General features: G+C 41.5%; 1 protein-coding gene across 1 annotated transcript in view; it reads left to right on the top strand.

The window, feature by feature from the left end:
• Window positions 1-1,748: 1,748 nt before the first annotated feature.
• LOC103357746 (roundabout homolog 2-like) overlaps window positions 1,749-17,552 on the top strand; it is a 78,862-nt gene continuing 63,058 nt past the window's right edge. The window contains exons 1-2 of the mRNA XM_008282434.1: window positions 1,749-1,803; window positions 5,628-5,954. Coding sequence (XP_008280656.1) covers window positions 1,749-1,803; window positions 5,628-5,954 — 382 coding nt within the window. The remainder of the gene's footprint in view (window positions 1,804-5,627; window positions 5,955-17,552) is intronic.

Here is a 17,552-nt window from a genome sequence, read left to right as displayed (position 1 = left end):
TCTACCAGTCCGCTGAGGGTTCACAGGAATGGAAATATAGTGCTGTTTATCTCCCAAATGTCACTTAACTGTTGGTGCACCGGCTTTGTTAAAGGTTTGTAACATTAAAGCATAAACATACCGAGTGTAAAGAAGTCTCTCCAACAGCACGAGCAGAGCTGCTGCCACAGGAAAGAAACCCGGCAGAACAATTCTATTGAAGACATCATCATCTGATGGATGAGATCCATCCAATTTAAATGAGTGTTCATTTTACCCCCCACTTCATACTGACCGAATTTAGCCATTGTCCACAATTATTATTCGATCTACTGCTGTGAACACAGTGCCAAAAATGGTTTAATTTCCCTGTCTGGATCAATAGCACCTGATACAGCCTATCTCGCTCTCATCTCACGGTGAGGCGCTGCATTTATAATGCTATCGACAATATTGAGCAGTATTGACGACAGCGTAGGATAAGCACCTCGGGCGGGTGGGAAGGAATGAAGTGCCATTTCTTTACAGCTGTGCACCTTTGTAATAGCCTTTTCAACCGTGAACATGAAAATAAAATGGCAGCTAGTAAAACTGGAGGGCTTTGTTTAAATTATTTTACTCAGCCCCATTGTGTTTTTGACAGGATGAGGAAGAGCTGTCCATAGAATTTAAAGGGTTAAGGCTAATAGGAGGAATAATACAAAAGGAATCCATCAGCTTTGTGAGATCTGCACGATAGAGGATGCATGTTTGGATGCAACGTTGCATGCCTGAGCGTTGTTCTGGGGAATATAAATGTTCCTTTATTGGATTGCTCCTGATTTATTAAATGTGTGAAGGTAAACATGGCAGGTTTTGCATCCTGATGCTGCATTTTAATAAAATGTTAGGGACAGATTGGAAAAAAAACACTGTAAGGGGAATGAAAGGAAAGGGAAGATTTGAAAAGGAACTGCAATTAAATGATAATTACGCACATCTACTGAAACTAATCCTAATCAGGAAGACTTAAAACTAAATGAAAGAAAACAGAAGAAGAAATGGCCAAAGCAGCAGACTTTCATTTCCATACATATTGATCACGCTGCAAAGATTGTGCCTAGTGACTATATCAGCAGTCTGCGTTAAACTGTCTCCCAGGGAAGGAAGGAAGGGAGAAAAAAAAAAAGGAAAACAAACACCGATGAGTCTCTTTATCACCATCCAATTGTCCAGAATCTAAAGTGCTCCTGAGTTTTAGTGTTCAGGATTTATTGTGCATGTTCCATTCGTCTCTCCCAGGGCAGAGCAGCGGAGAGGAGGGGCTGAGCCATGCTGCACCGCGCAGCGACTCACCTCTGACTGAATCCCCATCTCCACCTTTCATCCCTCAACTTCGTCCCGCGTCAGGATGGATGCGTTCGGCCACCGTCGGACCCGGTAAAGTGTCAGAACAATGCGGTCGGACGGGAGAACCGTCAGTAACTGGAGCGTCTTTGGGCGTCGGTGATGTTTGCAATTGGTGACTGCAGAAATTGCCAACGTGTCCACAGCTTAGCCGCTGGTGCGCTCTTGGAGAGGAAGAACGGACATGTGAATGAGGAACGGTTTCTCTTCAGCGGGCTGAAATAGCTGTCTCGGTTGTTTTTTTTTTTTTAGTTCACTAAACTTGAAACAGTAAAATTGTCACAAAGTCGCTCAAGTGGATCGATCGATTGAATTGATTGCTTTTTTTTTTCTGCTTGAGGAGGAATTCATGCGCCGATAGCTTACGAGGCCAATATGCCAGAATGGGTCCTCTACAGTATTTATTTCTCAGTGGACTTCTGTACACCCAAACCGATGGTAAGTTTATGAATACATTTCCTATTGTGCTTTTAATCCTGTCTCGGTGCACATGAAGCTGCTGGGAACACGTTGGGATGTGACCTGAAGCGTATTCGACCCACAGTCTTGCCAAGCTCCAAGTGCACCAAGAAGATACCGACTCCTGCGTTTACAGTGCGTTTTGTTTCTCCTGAATTCTTCGGATGCACCGTGGACTAGTTGGTTTAATTTAGTCCTGATGTAAGACAGGCTATTGTTCTGTGCCAACTACTGAACGGCTCTGGTAGACGAAAGTTGCTCATTTATTTATAAAGGCTGCCCTAAGTGAACACATTTCTTAGTAGAATTAAACCCTTGAGAGCTTTTAAATATAGAGTGTTTTTTTTCTGGAGGTAGTGTTGAAATGTCTGCTGGCAATAAAAAAAAAAAAAGGCAGCCAAATTGATTTTTTTTTTCTGTATTGTCTAAAAGGAATAGGACATTATTTATTTATCAATTGGACCCCAAATCTCACAATCTGTTTGTCTTCTTAACAGAAAAGTGTTGCAAGAATCTTATTTTTCAGCCTGTGCTCATAATTTGCTTTAATTCTTGTTATCTGGGGGTCATATACAGTTTGGCCTACTGTTCAGGTTGCTTTGGTAACTTAATGAAGCTTGTGTGTTTCAGAAAAGAAGTAGGAAGGTGGCATTTCTTTTGATTGTTTGCGTCTATAGGTTACACATATAGCTAAGTGTACGTCAACAACACCTAAGATTCTGAGCAGGAGGTGTTGACGTTATTGTGAAGTGTTTTGTACTACTTTTTTTTCCCCTTGCTGCCCATAAAAAAAGAAAAAAAATGAATCTGTGTCAGTGGAGTAAATGCAGTGCAGGTGTAAGCACTACACAGCACATACGGTGGGTGTGGATCTGGGTGTTTCCTTGACACTGGAACTGCTGAGTTACTATTTTGTTTGGTGTCAGTGCATTCCTAGCAAAGCACAGTTAATGATTTTGCCTTTATCACATCTTCATGAAGCTCATAGGGCTCATGTTTTTGTTGACATTATGTCAGAGGGGGGGCTGCTGATTGAACTCTGAAGTCATTTTGGAGGCAGCAGCTTGTATTGAACCGCCACTGACAGGTTTTCCAATGATCGGCCCACCGCCTTCCCCATACATTTGTTGACAGTGTCAACACATAGGGAATATTTAAAGCTTAACAAACACAGCTCTAATTACAGGGCTGCTGCACTGGTCAATATCAGATTCCGAAGCTGCATGTAATGGACCAGTCACTCGGCGTGCATTTCAGCCTGTTCCATTTCACTGTCAGAATTCAGTGAAACATCTGTGTGAAGGAGACACAAGTAATCCCTAATTGCTCTTCTCTGACTGACTGCCTGTGGCAAAAATGCAGGCAATCTGTGATCTATTAGAGAGCATAATGATGAGAGTTTGCAGCGTGAGCACGCTATTATTTTTGATGCATAGAAAAAAAAGGTGCTCATCTTCCTGCTTTCAGTTTTGCCGCGATCGGACTAATTTTTGCAATTTTGACATCTCAAGCGTATACCTGCGAAATCCGTGAATGGCAAGTGCCCTTTTCTTGACAGTCAACTGAATCTTCCAGTTACGAGCCTGAATTGAGTTCCCCTGAACTCCGCTGATTGAGAGTTGTCACCCTAAATTGACTTTTATCAGAGTCGCCCTCAGCTTACAAGCCTTTAAATGGCCAGTTTTCTTTCGCAGGACCTTGAGTTTCTGCTTCAGCACCACGGACAGATCCCCATAAACAGGCACACTCGTGGAGAATATTAAGACGCAAAGATTGATGCTTAACAGTCTGAGGCAGCCCTCCACTAGATAAGCCACATTTTTGGCCACATAAATATTTTAATTGTATCTAAGTGTATCAAAAAAAACGTCACTTTAAGAGTCCATCCAAATTTGTATTGACTTTGCAACCCATTGAGTTGTCAGAACTGGACTATTCAGCTGGTAAAATGTGCAAATTTAAATTAAGGAGTTACAATGACAAAAAAAAAATCCAAATGAATTCCTTCTGTTCACACTCATTTACATTCAGGGTCATGGGGTGCATGGAGCATGCATTGAGCAGAAAACAGGCAACCCCCCTGGATGGGATGCCAGTCCATCACAGCGCCAGCAGACTGACAGGACCCCACAGGACCTTCTTGCTGTTAGATTAGAGTACCAACCGCTGAACCAATGTGCCAACCGCAACAAAAAAAATCAGCTAATTTAAATTCTGTTGTCTGACAGTACAAGTCTCGAACTCTATATTAGCTGCTGTGGAGACTGTGGGTAATGGGACAGCCAATTAGAAGAAGTCAGTAGTCCACAAACTGTGGGTTTGTTTGTTTGTCATTATGGAACCACACAAATGTTATTACTCAAGAGACGTATGTATAGGGGGTTTTAAAAGCATTTTTAAAACACAATGTATCACCACGTTCGGCATGTCGGTGCCAGCTAATGGAATGCTTTTTGTCAACAAACCTCTTACATTATAAACTGTCACGTCAGTTTTGCTCACATTTGCGACTTTATTTCGGGTTGCTGTGTAGCAGCCAGTCATCATGGCTGCCTTTGCAATTTGTATGATTTGTCACCATCAAAGGCAGAAAGACAAGCGACCGTGTAACATCATTTTCATTTATTTATATCTTATTTATTCCTTCGCCTCTTGACAGTCCAAAAAGTCTGTTTTGGCAACTCTAACATCACACTCGTGGCTTGTTTGCATGCGCGCAACAGAAAAGGTAGACCTTTTAACACAGTTATTATAATGTGCTCATCCACCATGAAGCAGATGAGAGTTGTGAAGCTGTCACGTCTGTAAACAAACACAGTGCCACTACATTTGGGTCATTCCTCTGTGACATTTAGAGGTGGAATTTATGAAACAGCGCTGAGTTGAGCTAAGGTGTTCACATGGCCAAATAAATGGGAAAGAATAAGCAGGGTACAGCTTGCTATCTGGGTTGTGGTTACACAAATTATGACATTATTCTTATCACGGTCGTCGGGATTAGGCGTCCTCGTGACATTTGCTCAAGACTGACTATCAAATACTTGGGTTAAGATGGAAACATTACGCATGCTAATGCAGTGATGTAGCCTTTAAGGAGGAAGGAGATTTCCAAACTTTGTTTATCCTCAGTATTAAAGTGTAAAGTGAAAAAAATCCACTGGAGCAGTCGCTGTTCGACACCCACTGAGACAACATGTTTGATGATGTCAGTGTTTGATGGAACGTGTTAATGAAAAAGCTAATGAGATATAATGAGTCTTCAGCTCCTGTCAGCCAAAGTAAACATGGAAGCTTCAGTGTAGTAACACAGAATATAATGCAGCTAGTTAAAAAAAAAACTGATATTAATCAAGTTTCCTTTCAAGGCCTGCAATGAAATTATACTATACGTTTCATTCTGTGAGTCATAGTCACACATCTTTAGCAGATCTATGCTTCACTGTTTCAAAGGCAGTGAAAGCATATTGCCAGTGAGATGTGTCTCAATATTGCTGTCTGCTCGCTTGTTTTCTCATCAGCAGTGACATGATAGTTAACAGTTCCCTTTCATTTATTTATTATGTTTGTTTCTGTCGCTGCACTTTTGCACTCTGAATGTCTGTTGACTAAGTTTAAGCTTCCAGTGGGCGTTCAGTCCTACTTGCCTTTGCTGCTCATAAACAGTTACTTGCATTTTTCACCAACGTAGTGCTGCTTCAGCAAATCCGCTAATATTGAGATGCATTATTTATGTGCATTTAAACATTATGATTATTACTTCAAGAGCAGTTTTGACTTTCTTTTTTTTTTTGGTTCCCCTTTAGGGTCTCGTCTTCGCCAGGAAGACTCCCCTCCCCGCATCGTGGAGCACCCCTCTGACCTCATTGTGTCTAAAGGGGAACCAGCCACTCTCAACTGTAAAGCAGAAGGCCGTCCAACCCCCTCGGTGGAATGGTACAAAGATGGGGAGCGCGTGGAGACGGACCGTGACAACCCCCGCTCCCACCGTATGCTGCTGCCCAGTGGCTCCCTCTTCTTCCTACGCATCGTCCACGGACGGCGGAGCAAACCGGATGATGGCAGCTACGTGTGCGTGGCCCGAAACTATCTGGGAGAGGCCGTAAGCCGGAACGCATCTCTAGAAGTAGCATGTAAGTCTGACTTTTCATCGTATCCCTCTGGGCACAAAGGTAATACCATGGTCAGGGAAACCTCAGCGTTGCATGACAGAAAAATTGTTATGCAGCGTGTATTGGGGTTGGTAACCTTTTTGTGGAGTAGATGAAAATGTGAAAACGTGTTAATGTTGCATCTGAAAAAGGTAGAGCTTGTGTTAAATTAAGCATAACATTTCGGGGCTGTTGTGCTACGGGGATACATATAGAAGATGTCATCTGTCATAATATGTGCAACGTCACCTTTCCACTGAACCTACAAGTGTGTGTGTGTGTGAGTGAGCATACTTAGCCATGTGCGTAGCATGTGTGCGCATATGTGTGCGAATATGTTTTTCAGACTGTTAGTGAGACCTGTTTGGATGACCTGTTTGAGTAATGTATGGGCAGAGCTGTGAATTGCTCCGGGGAGGGAGAGAAAAAGGGGGCAGGATTTTAACCTAGCTAACTCCCTTTCACTGTTTGGATTTGGAAAGATGCAGCCAGCTCCCAGCCAGTTCTCTCCCTGTGTGGGAGAGAGGCGCTCTGGGCTATTCGCATTTCCATTATGTGCTAAACTGAGCTGATTTCTTGCCATGAACAAGATGCACACACGCTCGGACGCACACACACACACACACACACACAGATATACATGCATGCACACGCACAAACACCCACACTGTCTCTCCTGCTCTGTGTTTGTCGTTCTCACAGATAGGGGATTCCAAGTAGTATATTGCAATTTGGTTATATGGCTACAGAATATGTATGTCTGGGATTTGTTTATATATATATATATATATATATATATATATATATATATTCTTGCCTGTTATTAAATAGGTGTGTGTAAGAAATGTTGGATCTAATAACTTGACTGTGATGTACTATACACTGTGGTGATAAGAGAAAAGAAGTCTCCCAGTCAGAACTATGCTCTCTATCGTGCTTTTGTGACTTCAGTTGATTTGTCACCCACTCTGGATCTGTAGTTGGCTTTATGGGGGAAATCATGGAAAAGAAAGAAAAGGAAAAAAAAAGGAAAAACAGAGATAAGAACATGAACCTAATAGCAACTCAGCTGAGACATTATCTGAGATCTTTATGCTTTTTCCTCGCACCACATCATCTCTTTGTCTTTATTGGCGTTTCCACATTAGACACTAGTGTTTCTGTTGTGTGCTTTTACTGGTGATTCCTGTCTTTTGCTTCAAACCACAAGTAATGAACTGTGTGTGTGTGTGTGCCAGGAGATATGGCATTGACTTTCACATATAAAACGAGACATTGTGGCGTTTGATATTGCAGCTGATTGCCACAATAGCAGTATCCCTGTCTCCCTGTAATCAGAATTTACGCTGCACAATACAGCGCATTTACATTGCACATCTTTAGCTGTACAGTTGTGTTTGAAGACAGTGAATAATTCTCTCACATAAAGAACCCAGAGACCCAAAACTGTCGTTATAGTGTCAAGAGACAAATGTTATGGCTGCTTCACTGATTCCCTCGACTGAATAGAGGCCGACTTTACCAACACAATGACTGTGTCAGAGTGATTTTGTGGGGATTTTCTGGTTCTCCTTAAATACAATAAAGCTCATTTGTATTTTGTAGCTCAAACAGGCATTCTGAACTCATTTTCCCAGTTAATTGTCACATTCTTTGTGACTGTAGGAGCTGCAATTATTATTGCCAAATAGTTTTTTTTTCTTCCTCTTCCTATTGTTGGAAGAGAGGCCTGCAATATGTACCATCAACACATACGGGGGGGGGAGAAAAATAACAAACGAGATATTGTACGTCGTTGTAAAGGCAAAGTACCAAACCTACAGGAGCTAAATTTAAACGTCAGGAAGTAAATATGGAATGTGCTTTAATCTTCGCTCCGCTGCAGCTTTAATGTTCCTTGAAATGCTGTCATGTGAGTAATGGATGATGTATTGCCTAATATTGGATCGTTCCTGAAGCCATCCCCGAACGCAAACCGTTTGGTTTGTATTTTGCTCCGCATATGAGGATAGTACCACCTTGGTGTGGCGAGGACATCGTGATGGATAAATGTTTGCACAGTGGACTACGCCTTATAGTTAAAGCTCTGAATGTCTTTGCTGTGATATGAACCATGCGGCCTCACCTAAGCCTAAATACACCTACACGTGAACACTCCCATTTCCAATCCGTGTAATTTCAAGTACCTGCTTTCTGACTACTGTGAAAATATTTCAGCTGTCTTATTGTCAGGTCTCTTTTAAAGCCCAATATCTTCCCCACAAATGAAGCTATTTCAGTGTTGATCTTATTTGCCAGCTAAAAAAAAAAAAGAAAAAAGCTGCTAACCTATTTTGTTCATTGTTGTCTACTCATGTGCAGACAGTGTCAATAGGTTGATTTTTCTGGAGCTTCTCTTACATAAAAGGCAGTATGACCAAAGCAGCCTTTAGTCTTCTTTGTGTAATTCAAAATATCATGGCTACAGGGATGCATAATCGCATGACTCCTCCAGGGGCTGCAGGTTCCTGCCAGTATTGCTGCAGCCAAAGTTGTCATGCAATGCTCCGGGTGGGAGCAAGTGGGTAGATGAAAGTGCTGTGGGGAGGATCTGACAGCGAGTCGAGCTCAAAATGGTCTGTTTCTTTAGGAGTCCACACACATCCTCAAATTTTCTAATGGGCTGTAGCATTGTATCTCAACCAGTGGCTTAGAAAATGTAGATAACTAGAGGGGTGCTACTCCCTCGGGTACATTTGTGCTGTACAAGCTCAATTTTGGTGGTTCGTCATGCATTTTGTGAGCTTCAGTCTGACTGAAATTTGAAGAGGCATTATTCATTCCAAACACTTCAGCTGTTTAAGATGGCAGCAAAGCTTAAAATATGTAAATTATGCAGATACGCCAGACAAATCTACAGCTGGCAGCCTGGCAAAAAAAAAAAAAGAAAACTAATAATATACCTCATAACATTTGTTTGTCTTATAAATCAACTACTCCTTACCAAAGCGTTTATCTGTATGCATTTATTTTCCCCGCACGTTTCACTGTGGAGCTCATGACAAAGAATCAATAGAAAGCAACCTAGCAAAATCATACTGTATGTCTTATTTTGGTATTGATCTTCTAAACTGGCTGTGGATAAGATGGGAAACAAGCACCAACAAAAAAACACAAAGCAACACACCCAGAATGTGACTTAAATCCAAAGAAATATTAGCTCGCCGTGTATTTATTTGTCCTTGTTTCTTGCTTTATTTACCATTTGCTGCTGTTTTCGAGCTCTTCTGAGTTCTTGTGTCTCATCATCTTGCTTCAGGGTTACTTAAATAAAACGTCTATAGGGACATTATTAACATATTCTTCTTCCATCTGCGTGTTTTTGTTCCTCTGTGTTAAATCTTGTAGATATTTTCCAGAATAGTGAAGTATACGGTTTGCTTTAGTTGAAAAAAAGAATGAAGTAACCCGACATAAATATTTGTTGACCCTGTTTTTCTCTGACTGGAAACCAAAAATAAAAAAACAGACACTGGAGAGAAGCAAATTTGATCCTTAGGCCAATCTAGGAATATTTACTGTATCAGCTGGAAGTCCATCACCAGGCACAAATCTGAAGTATTTTCACCCTTGTTGAAATTCTATTTCCTGAGCAGTCTTGTTGGGTGGATATTTGACACAAATGATAACATCAGCCATTTCACCGAGAAATGAGGCCATGTCTGCTTATTATTAGAAGGTCTTGTATTTTTGCTTGATAAACAGGACTCATTGTGTTGCTGCCACTGTTGCCGCATGTTACTCGATTTTTTTTATTTTTTTTTCCCCCACAGCCGAGTATGCAATTTTAATAATCAACAGTCACCTGCTGTCCATGTGTACAATCACACTCGGCCAACCACCGAGGCGGCTTTTTCACATCTTCTGTCTGTTGAGTCGGACGCCGCAGCTGAGGCGCTACTTCTGAGCGGCGTCAACAAACAACTGTGCAACCTCCAGGCCACCAGTGGACTGGCACTAATCATCAGAGTGAGTGGCTGCTGATGGAATTAGAACAGCTTCCTCAAACTATTAAGAGGGGACAGAAAGACATAAACAGTGATGTGTTGAAGGGAGGTGTGGGCGGACGGGGCGGCGGATGCAAGGGTGTTCATTAGCACAAAACTCAAGAACAAGATGAGTGCCCCTCTGTTTGACTGTGCTAAGAGAATTAGAAGTACAGTCACTCAGCCAGACAATCATCAATTAAATCCTCCCAGTCGCAGACAAACCAGCAAACTAAGCAGCCAATAATGCTACATAAATCTAGTGTCTGGATCGCGGTTTTGCTAGTGCACTATGGTAATTATTTTTGATGAAAGATTAAACAGAATGGACATTTATTTGGAATTTTTTTTAGTAGAAGGAATAGACTGAATGCTTGCAATTCATTCTTTGAAGCACAGCTATGCCTTCTGAGCCAAGATCTACAAAAAAGAAAGTACATGTACATCGCTTGAATATAGTCACAAATTATGTTGTCAAGCTGCCAGCGCTTGACATGCAAAAGAGGAGTTGGCAGCAGGAATTAAATATCGAAAATGTAGCCAAATAAACCCAACAAGACGACGGCTGTGTTCCAATATCCATACGTCCGTGCTATATGGTACGCCAGAAAGGAAAAGATTTAGTTTGTCCCAATGCATAGTGTGTGGGATGTCTCACTGCATCCAGTCCGATTTTGCAGAGTGCAAGCCATCATGCTTTTCCGGTCACTCTGACCCGCAATCCGCTGTGCAGTTACGTCACATGCATCATGGTTATCGTGCGAGTATAAACAAGCTCGAGCTGCCAAGCGCGCGCAGACAAACCGACAGCTCATTTCGCGCTACAGCCTGCGACGGTCGAAGTTTCAGGCCCCATATTATGACGCATGCTTCAAGAAGCAGTACGTCCCCTTTGACACCAGCTGCAGTACATACCAAAATAAAAATATGAAATTTGGAATGCAGCCCAAGTATGCAGTCATGCTAGTGACTCTGTGAGGCTTAAAGCTTCATGGTATATCATTTCAGCATCAACAATGCGATTTATTAGATGAACAAAAACTGATTTTTCTGACTGATTAAAAGGGAAGTCTGTCTAATTTGTACTCAAAGTTAAGAGTTCTAGGATCTTTTTATCTTTATTTATGAGACACAGAATACGTTGCAGGCATGAAGGTTAAAAAACATGATTTGCAGATAACAGGAAGCTGCTCATGTAGATACAATTACTTGCTTTCAACTTGGATAAATCTGCCATTGGAATGCCTTATTTGACTCTTTTTAAGGGGATCTTTTGTCACACAGTTGCTGCACTACAGAGTGGAGAGACTAGAGGCTTCTCTGAGCACAGACACCAAGCGGGTGTATCGAGTAAGTGGACATCTGTAAACAGTAGCGTCTGTGGATAAACAGATGTTCAGCAAGTGAGACATTTTGCCTTTAAGAGATGCACGAAATTCTAAATAAGTCTTACTTTGCCCTGTTATTTTTACAATACCGGAGAGAACCCACACTGCACGGGGAGAACATGCAAACGCAGAAAGATCCTGGGTGTCCTCACCGGGAAGCGAACCACCGACTTTCTTGCTGCGAGGCAACAGTACTACCAACTGCTCCACCTTGCAGCCCCGTAATACGTCATCTTAATTGTTAATTGTGTTGATCATTTCAGCAGTAAGTGATGCATTAGTTAGTTGTATGGAAATGTTTTGGCTAGAGAGGAGATGGAGTTGATGGAAAACAGGTATTCTGTTGGCTGTGTTTTGCAACTATTGGCGCTACATGAAGCAACACTGGTTATTTGTTTGACCATTTAAATCAGCTCTGTAGGACAGTACAAGGCCAGATCTGAATGCTAACCAAAGAACAAATTATTTTTATTTTCTATCTTCCCTAGAATATTGTGTATTAATAATATCATGATTTTGTTCAACAGGTGGAGCTTTTTTCATGTTCTCCATCTTAGGTTGGGATGCTTAAATTAGTTTCTTAGCACAAGGCATACATCGGCGCTGTAGCTGATGAGAATATCAGTAGTTTGGATGTAAGACAAAGAATCTGACCTGTAGGTGGAGCAACGCATCTCTAACTAACACTCAAGGGTACAATAAGATTAGGGTCCATCCTTTGGGGAACATGAAGATCTGTTATGACAATCTGATCAGCAACCAATCACTGCAAACCCAAAGTCACTCGCATGGCAGCAAATATAAGCACGATAGTAGCGATAAACGAAAACTAAAGCATGTTTTGCTTTGTTTACAACCAGTCTTTTGCCAAGTGCAGATTGTAGTGTAAGTTTCATTTTGGTCTTTGGACAAGTTATTAACAAGATTAATGTCGTGTCTATTACTTAAATATGTTCCGCATTATGTTTTCAATAAACATCTTGAGAATTAGTAAGGATCTGATGACTGAGATCAGCTGACATGGAGCGCAGATTGAAAACTAAACGTATTTAGACTAAGATCTGTTTCACCAAATTTGCAAAATGCAAGCTATAATTGGTAAGATTGTTTTCCTTCTCTCATTTTCATACACCAATCGAAACAAAAAAAGCATAATTATGACCCATGCCTGAGCGAGCATGAGCACGAGTCGTATCACAAATTCATCTGTAGTTTGTGAGGTAGTAATTTATGAAACATGACTCTGCGAACATTTGGAATCTTCAGGAGGCAGTGATTTCTGTAGAAAGAGACCCCGGGATCCAAAGCTTGAATTCAGCCCTATGGAAAGAGCATCAAAATGTGGCCTCTGTGTTACGTCTCCTCTCTGTCCTCACTCTCTGCTTCCTTGTCACTGCGTCCTTTTCAATGATGAACATTCCTCTAAGCCATCCGGCACTGTACGCTATACAGTAAACAACACAGTGGGCATAATTTCAGAGTCAAAGTCGCGCTTTCTCCAGGCATGAAATATTCTTCTCTCTCAGAGTGCATCACACGGACAGAATAATTTATCCCTCGCCTGACATGTTTGTGCTTTACGACTGGCATAAACAGCATGGGCAGTTGATTAGAAGGTGTCTGTGTTTGTCCCGGCATCCAATGGATCTAGGCATGGGTTCTGGGGGAGTTTGTTTTTTTTTATGTGGCGATACCAGGAATGAGGTGTTGGTCAGCCATTACTATTACCTAGTGGTGGGAATCCAAAAAAGAAAAAAAAAGCATCACCAAAGGTTCAGCAGCCTTTTCATTGGGCGGCATTCTCTTGTGTTTTAGAAAAGTGGCTAGTTGGCATTACTCCTGCATTTCACTCTTACCAATTGACAACATCCAAAGTTAGTTCCCTGCCAGCCCCGTGTGTTCCCAGGCAGCCTGTCAGTGTTTTGTATGAGTAGATAGGTTTTGCACAATCTGTTACCGGTCCAGCAGCCCTCATGTGTACCTTTTCCGTCCCCTGTTTGCCTTGCTTTCATTAAACCAGTGCCGGCTACTGAGCTTTCAGAACCCAGCCGGTCTCAGAGGATCTCTATCAGCTGTCGAGGTGAAGTCTGTGTTTTAGTTATATTGCTTATTACTGTATGTCTTCACCAAAAAGCACTACACGAGTGCAGTCCATTTACAATACCATTAGCGGTTATCTTCACATCTGCAGAATCCCCTTCGGCCGAATCAGTAAAACTTTAGAGATATTGCAATAAAAAAAAAATACTAAGACATATCATTCTTCCGTGTTTTTATCATAATTCAATCAGCGGTATCTGATCCGGGCAAATGTACAGGGAAATACTGTATAAAATCACCAGCCTTGAGTCTTAGTCGAAGCATAAGGGGATTATTACACTGAAAAAAGTGATGCTCCCCCCCCCCCTCTTACATTTGTGATTCCAATCACAGTGATGCTTTTTTTTTTCTATTGCAGGCGGGACATCTTGCTGTTGCTAGGCAGTCTGTAATCAGCCATCAATTACTTGTGTGCCACTGAGCTACATATAACTATTTACAGCTGCTGCATTAAGACGATCAAAAACAAAGCAGAGACCGGAACGCAAACCTTAAAAAACATTTAGTCCTCCGCTAGCGTTCTTCTAAATGTGACGTTTGCTGTTCGTACCGTGTCAGCTTTTGTTCGTTAAATCTGATCGTGTGCCTTTGGGTGCTCGGTACCAATCGCCTTTTTTCCCCCCCGCAATATCTGTTGTTGACAGTGCATCTGGGAAGGCCGATCCCTGAGCTCTGAGCGGAGAAAAAAGCTGGAACACCCTACAGCTTGGGTCAGAGTTGAAGTTTTCCAACTCAGGACACTTATATCGATGCATTAAACACAGCAGATACACGCCTTTTTAAATTATAACATAAATGAGCTGTCAACTGCTGCTGGTGTAGTTGAGGTCTTTAATTAAAACTTAAAAATGAATTTATAACTTCAAATGCTTATATAATCTTTTGAATATGTCTCATCATTTGTTATTGGCTCTTTGTGTTACTCCAAGACATTACATTTTATGACATTTCATTCATCCAGCCAGCGAAACTACACGGACTTGTTTTCCTCAGCTTAAGGCAGTCTAATTTTATAACAGTGCAAATATAGCGATGGCCAGGGCAGGCAAGTAGAACTAATTTATGGGTATTTTTTGGCTGAAGACAGTGAGATATGGGGGCTAGCATCTGGTGCTAACTGGACCATGCTCACTCCTTGGAGGTCTGTTGCATTTTGAGGTTCGGTAAGTTAGCTAAGGGCTAGCATCTGGTGTTAATTGGACCATGCAAACACCTTTAAGAGCTCTGGTGCACTTTCTTACAGTTGGTTGGAAGAAACATATGCCTGGCGTGAAGAGGCACACTAACTCAATTTACTCTGTTGAAGCTTGTTGTAGCTTTCTAATTTCTTTTTAAGTAGCAGCTGCATGAATGTGGAAATTTGAGATGGAATTCAACATGTTACATTTTCAGTCAGTGTCCTTTTTTAATACATTTACACCAAGAGTTGTTTTGCCACAATGGTCTTATATATTACACGCTGGTGCTTATAGGCAGTTATTCTTTGAAATGCGGATATCTGAAATCAATCAAAATGAGTACCAAATACGGAAAACAGCTTTATTTATTTAGATTTTGATACATTTGTCTTCATTTAAACTGACACTTTTGTTTATCTGGACTAATTTTACTTAATTCATGTCTCCAGTTCACTTGATGTGCCTATTTTATTTTATTTTCAACAACACAGCAGCTCACTGATACATCTGCTCCCATTTCAACACACAGTTTTAATTAATGTTTGTCAAGAAAATAATGACCTTTTAGTCAGAATTAAAGAAACAACAACTCAAGGACTTACTTGAGTACCAACTAAGTAAGCCAAAGACAAAACAAACAAAAAAAGCGAATAAATAACGCGATTTTATTCAATTTTGCGGTCAACTGATTTGATTTTGTTTGGGTTATTTTTGCGCCACTTGTTCAATACCTTCATGGATATACCATTTTATTAAATTCGTCATACATTTAGGGCTATTTTTTGCATTACTTTAAGGTAGAAACTGCAGCATCTGATCCAAAGTACTCAAAAAGAGTTCATATAATAGTGCTTGACTAAATCATTCACCATTTTGATTATAAACCATCTGTAGTTCTTATACTGACTGTGATTAAAAGATAAAAAATGAGTAAGGTTAACAGTGTCTAGGTCAGTCTGATGATAGCAGCATTCATCTCTTAGCTAAAGCTATCGTGTTTAGGAAGTTACTGGCAAACCTTTGGTAAAGGTCACCCTGGGTCAAGCTATTCACACCCACCTGTCACCGACTATGACTGAGGATCACCGTTATGAATAAACCAAATATTCCTGTCCACCTGTGCCTAGAGATTGAAAAATCTTCCAGCAAAATTGTGTGGCAGGGTGTGGCTGCCAACTCCTCCAGAGAGTACAAAAACAACATGCTGTTAAAGTAGCCTTGAGTTGTAATGCTTAAGTTGCACTAAACAAAGAGGGGACTGGGTGGTAAAAACAAATCCACACATTTCTTTTAAATGCAGACAATTAAGCAACATGTATCCGATGGTCTTTGTCAGAACCATTCTCCCGTGCTGCACGTACGTTTGATGATATAACATTGTGCGCACGTTTTGGTTTGATTTGACAAAGACCATGCCACAAAATCCATTTCCAGTATGACGGATCGCGAAATGATTCATTACGCACCGCTGTCTACTTTTCAAGGTAGTATATTGTGATGCCATACACAGTACATTATTGGCTATAATTTAATGCAGTCGTGTTCCAACATTTGAATTTGAAATATGGGTATACATCTCCTTTTAGATGAGTTGGCGCTGGCTTAAGCTTCTCCATTAGCAGACCTTGAATGAGGCCTTCACACTATTACAGATACAGCTGTAACTTATTGCCGCTGTCATCTGTGGAAGCTGCAGCTGGGTGTAGCCTTCTTTCTGCATCCAGCTGAAGTCGCGTGTTTTCGTATTCGGCTGCACAGAAGGGACTTTGATTGAAAAAGAAACACAATTAGTCGTTTTTTAAACTGACCCCCAGCATGCTCCTGTGTTCACACCACGTGTACGGCGCGCTTGTGTGCAGGCATGAGTTTCTTTACTCATGTGTGATTGTTTGTGCAACTGAGTGTGACAAAGCTAAGGCGTGTGTGTCTCTCAGCAAAATGATAATGGTTCATAATTGTAGCTGTGCAGTGATTGATGTGCAATCACTGCATAAAGTCTTGATGTGGGTATGAGAGCATCTTCAGGCAGATTTGCTAATGAAAAAACAGAAAACACCCAGGGACTATGGCGAATTCACAGGCAACAGTATTAAAACACATCTTTTTTTTTGTATGTTAAGCAGGACTGGAAGCTAGTCACTGTGTTAAAATATCTACCTTTTCATAGTGTGATGCGGCTAATTCGAGTGTGCTTATCCGCTCCCTTCAGTGGTCCACAGTCTGGCAGGGTTGATGAGACTGAGGAACATCACCAACCAGCCAGAGGGGCTCTGTAGTTGGTTTATTATTCATGTGGCCTACCCAACATTCCACCCAATCTAGGCCAAAGCGCTGTTATAGCTTCTAAGTGTCACATCGGAGACTTCCGTTGGCCCGTTCATTCACCTCCATCGCATCAGTCTACGCAGGAATCATCAACAACTCCATCCACCTTATCTCCTGATTCACAAGAAGCGCAGAGTGCCGGAGCCAGGGAAGCACTAAAGTGACATCAGACTTCCCCGGTAACACACCTCAGTGAGTAAAAAGGAAAGGGAATATCCGGAATCTTGATTAATTCATGAAATCCGCCGAATGTGGTGTCTTTCTTTTGTACAACCTCAAAAGCCACACACTCAAGCACCTGTTTCCTCATGCCTTTTTACCTGGGTTAGGCTATTTCATAAATAAATGCTATCTACAAGACAGAGCGAGCACTGGCATGTGTATTGCTGCTGCCTTTTGTATCAGCAAATCTCCAAAGTGCTGCACCCCGACGTGTGTCAATTCATTCTCCGCTGCTGTAAAGGGTGCAATTGCAACAAGGGAGCAAATAACATTCCATCCTATCTGACATGTGTCTGTTTGTGTAAAGCAAGCAGCGCTTACTGTTGCTGTTGTATGGACAGA

This window comes from Stegastes partitus, unplaced genomic scaffold (assembly GCF_000690725.1).
Source record: "Stegastes partitus isolate 25-593 unplaced genomic scaffold, Stegastes_partitus-1.0.2 Scaffold271, whole genome shotgun sequence".
In the NCBI taxonomy this organism is placed as follows: Eukaryota; Metazoa; Chordata; class Actinopteri; family Pomacentridae; genus Stegastes; species Stegastes partitus.
Note: the sequence above shows the minus strand (reverse complement) of the source record. Positions and strands in the feature narration are given on the sequence as shown.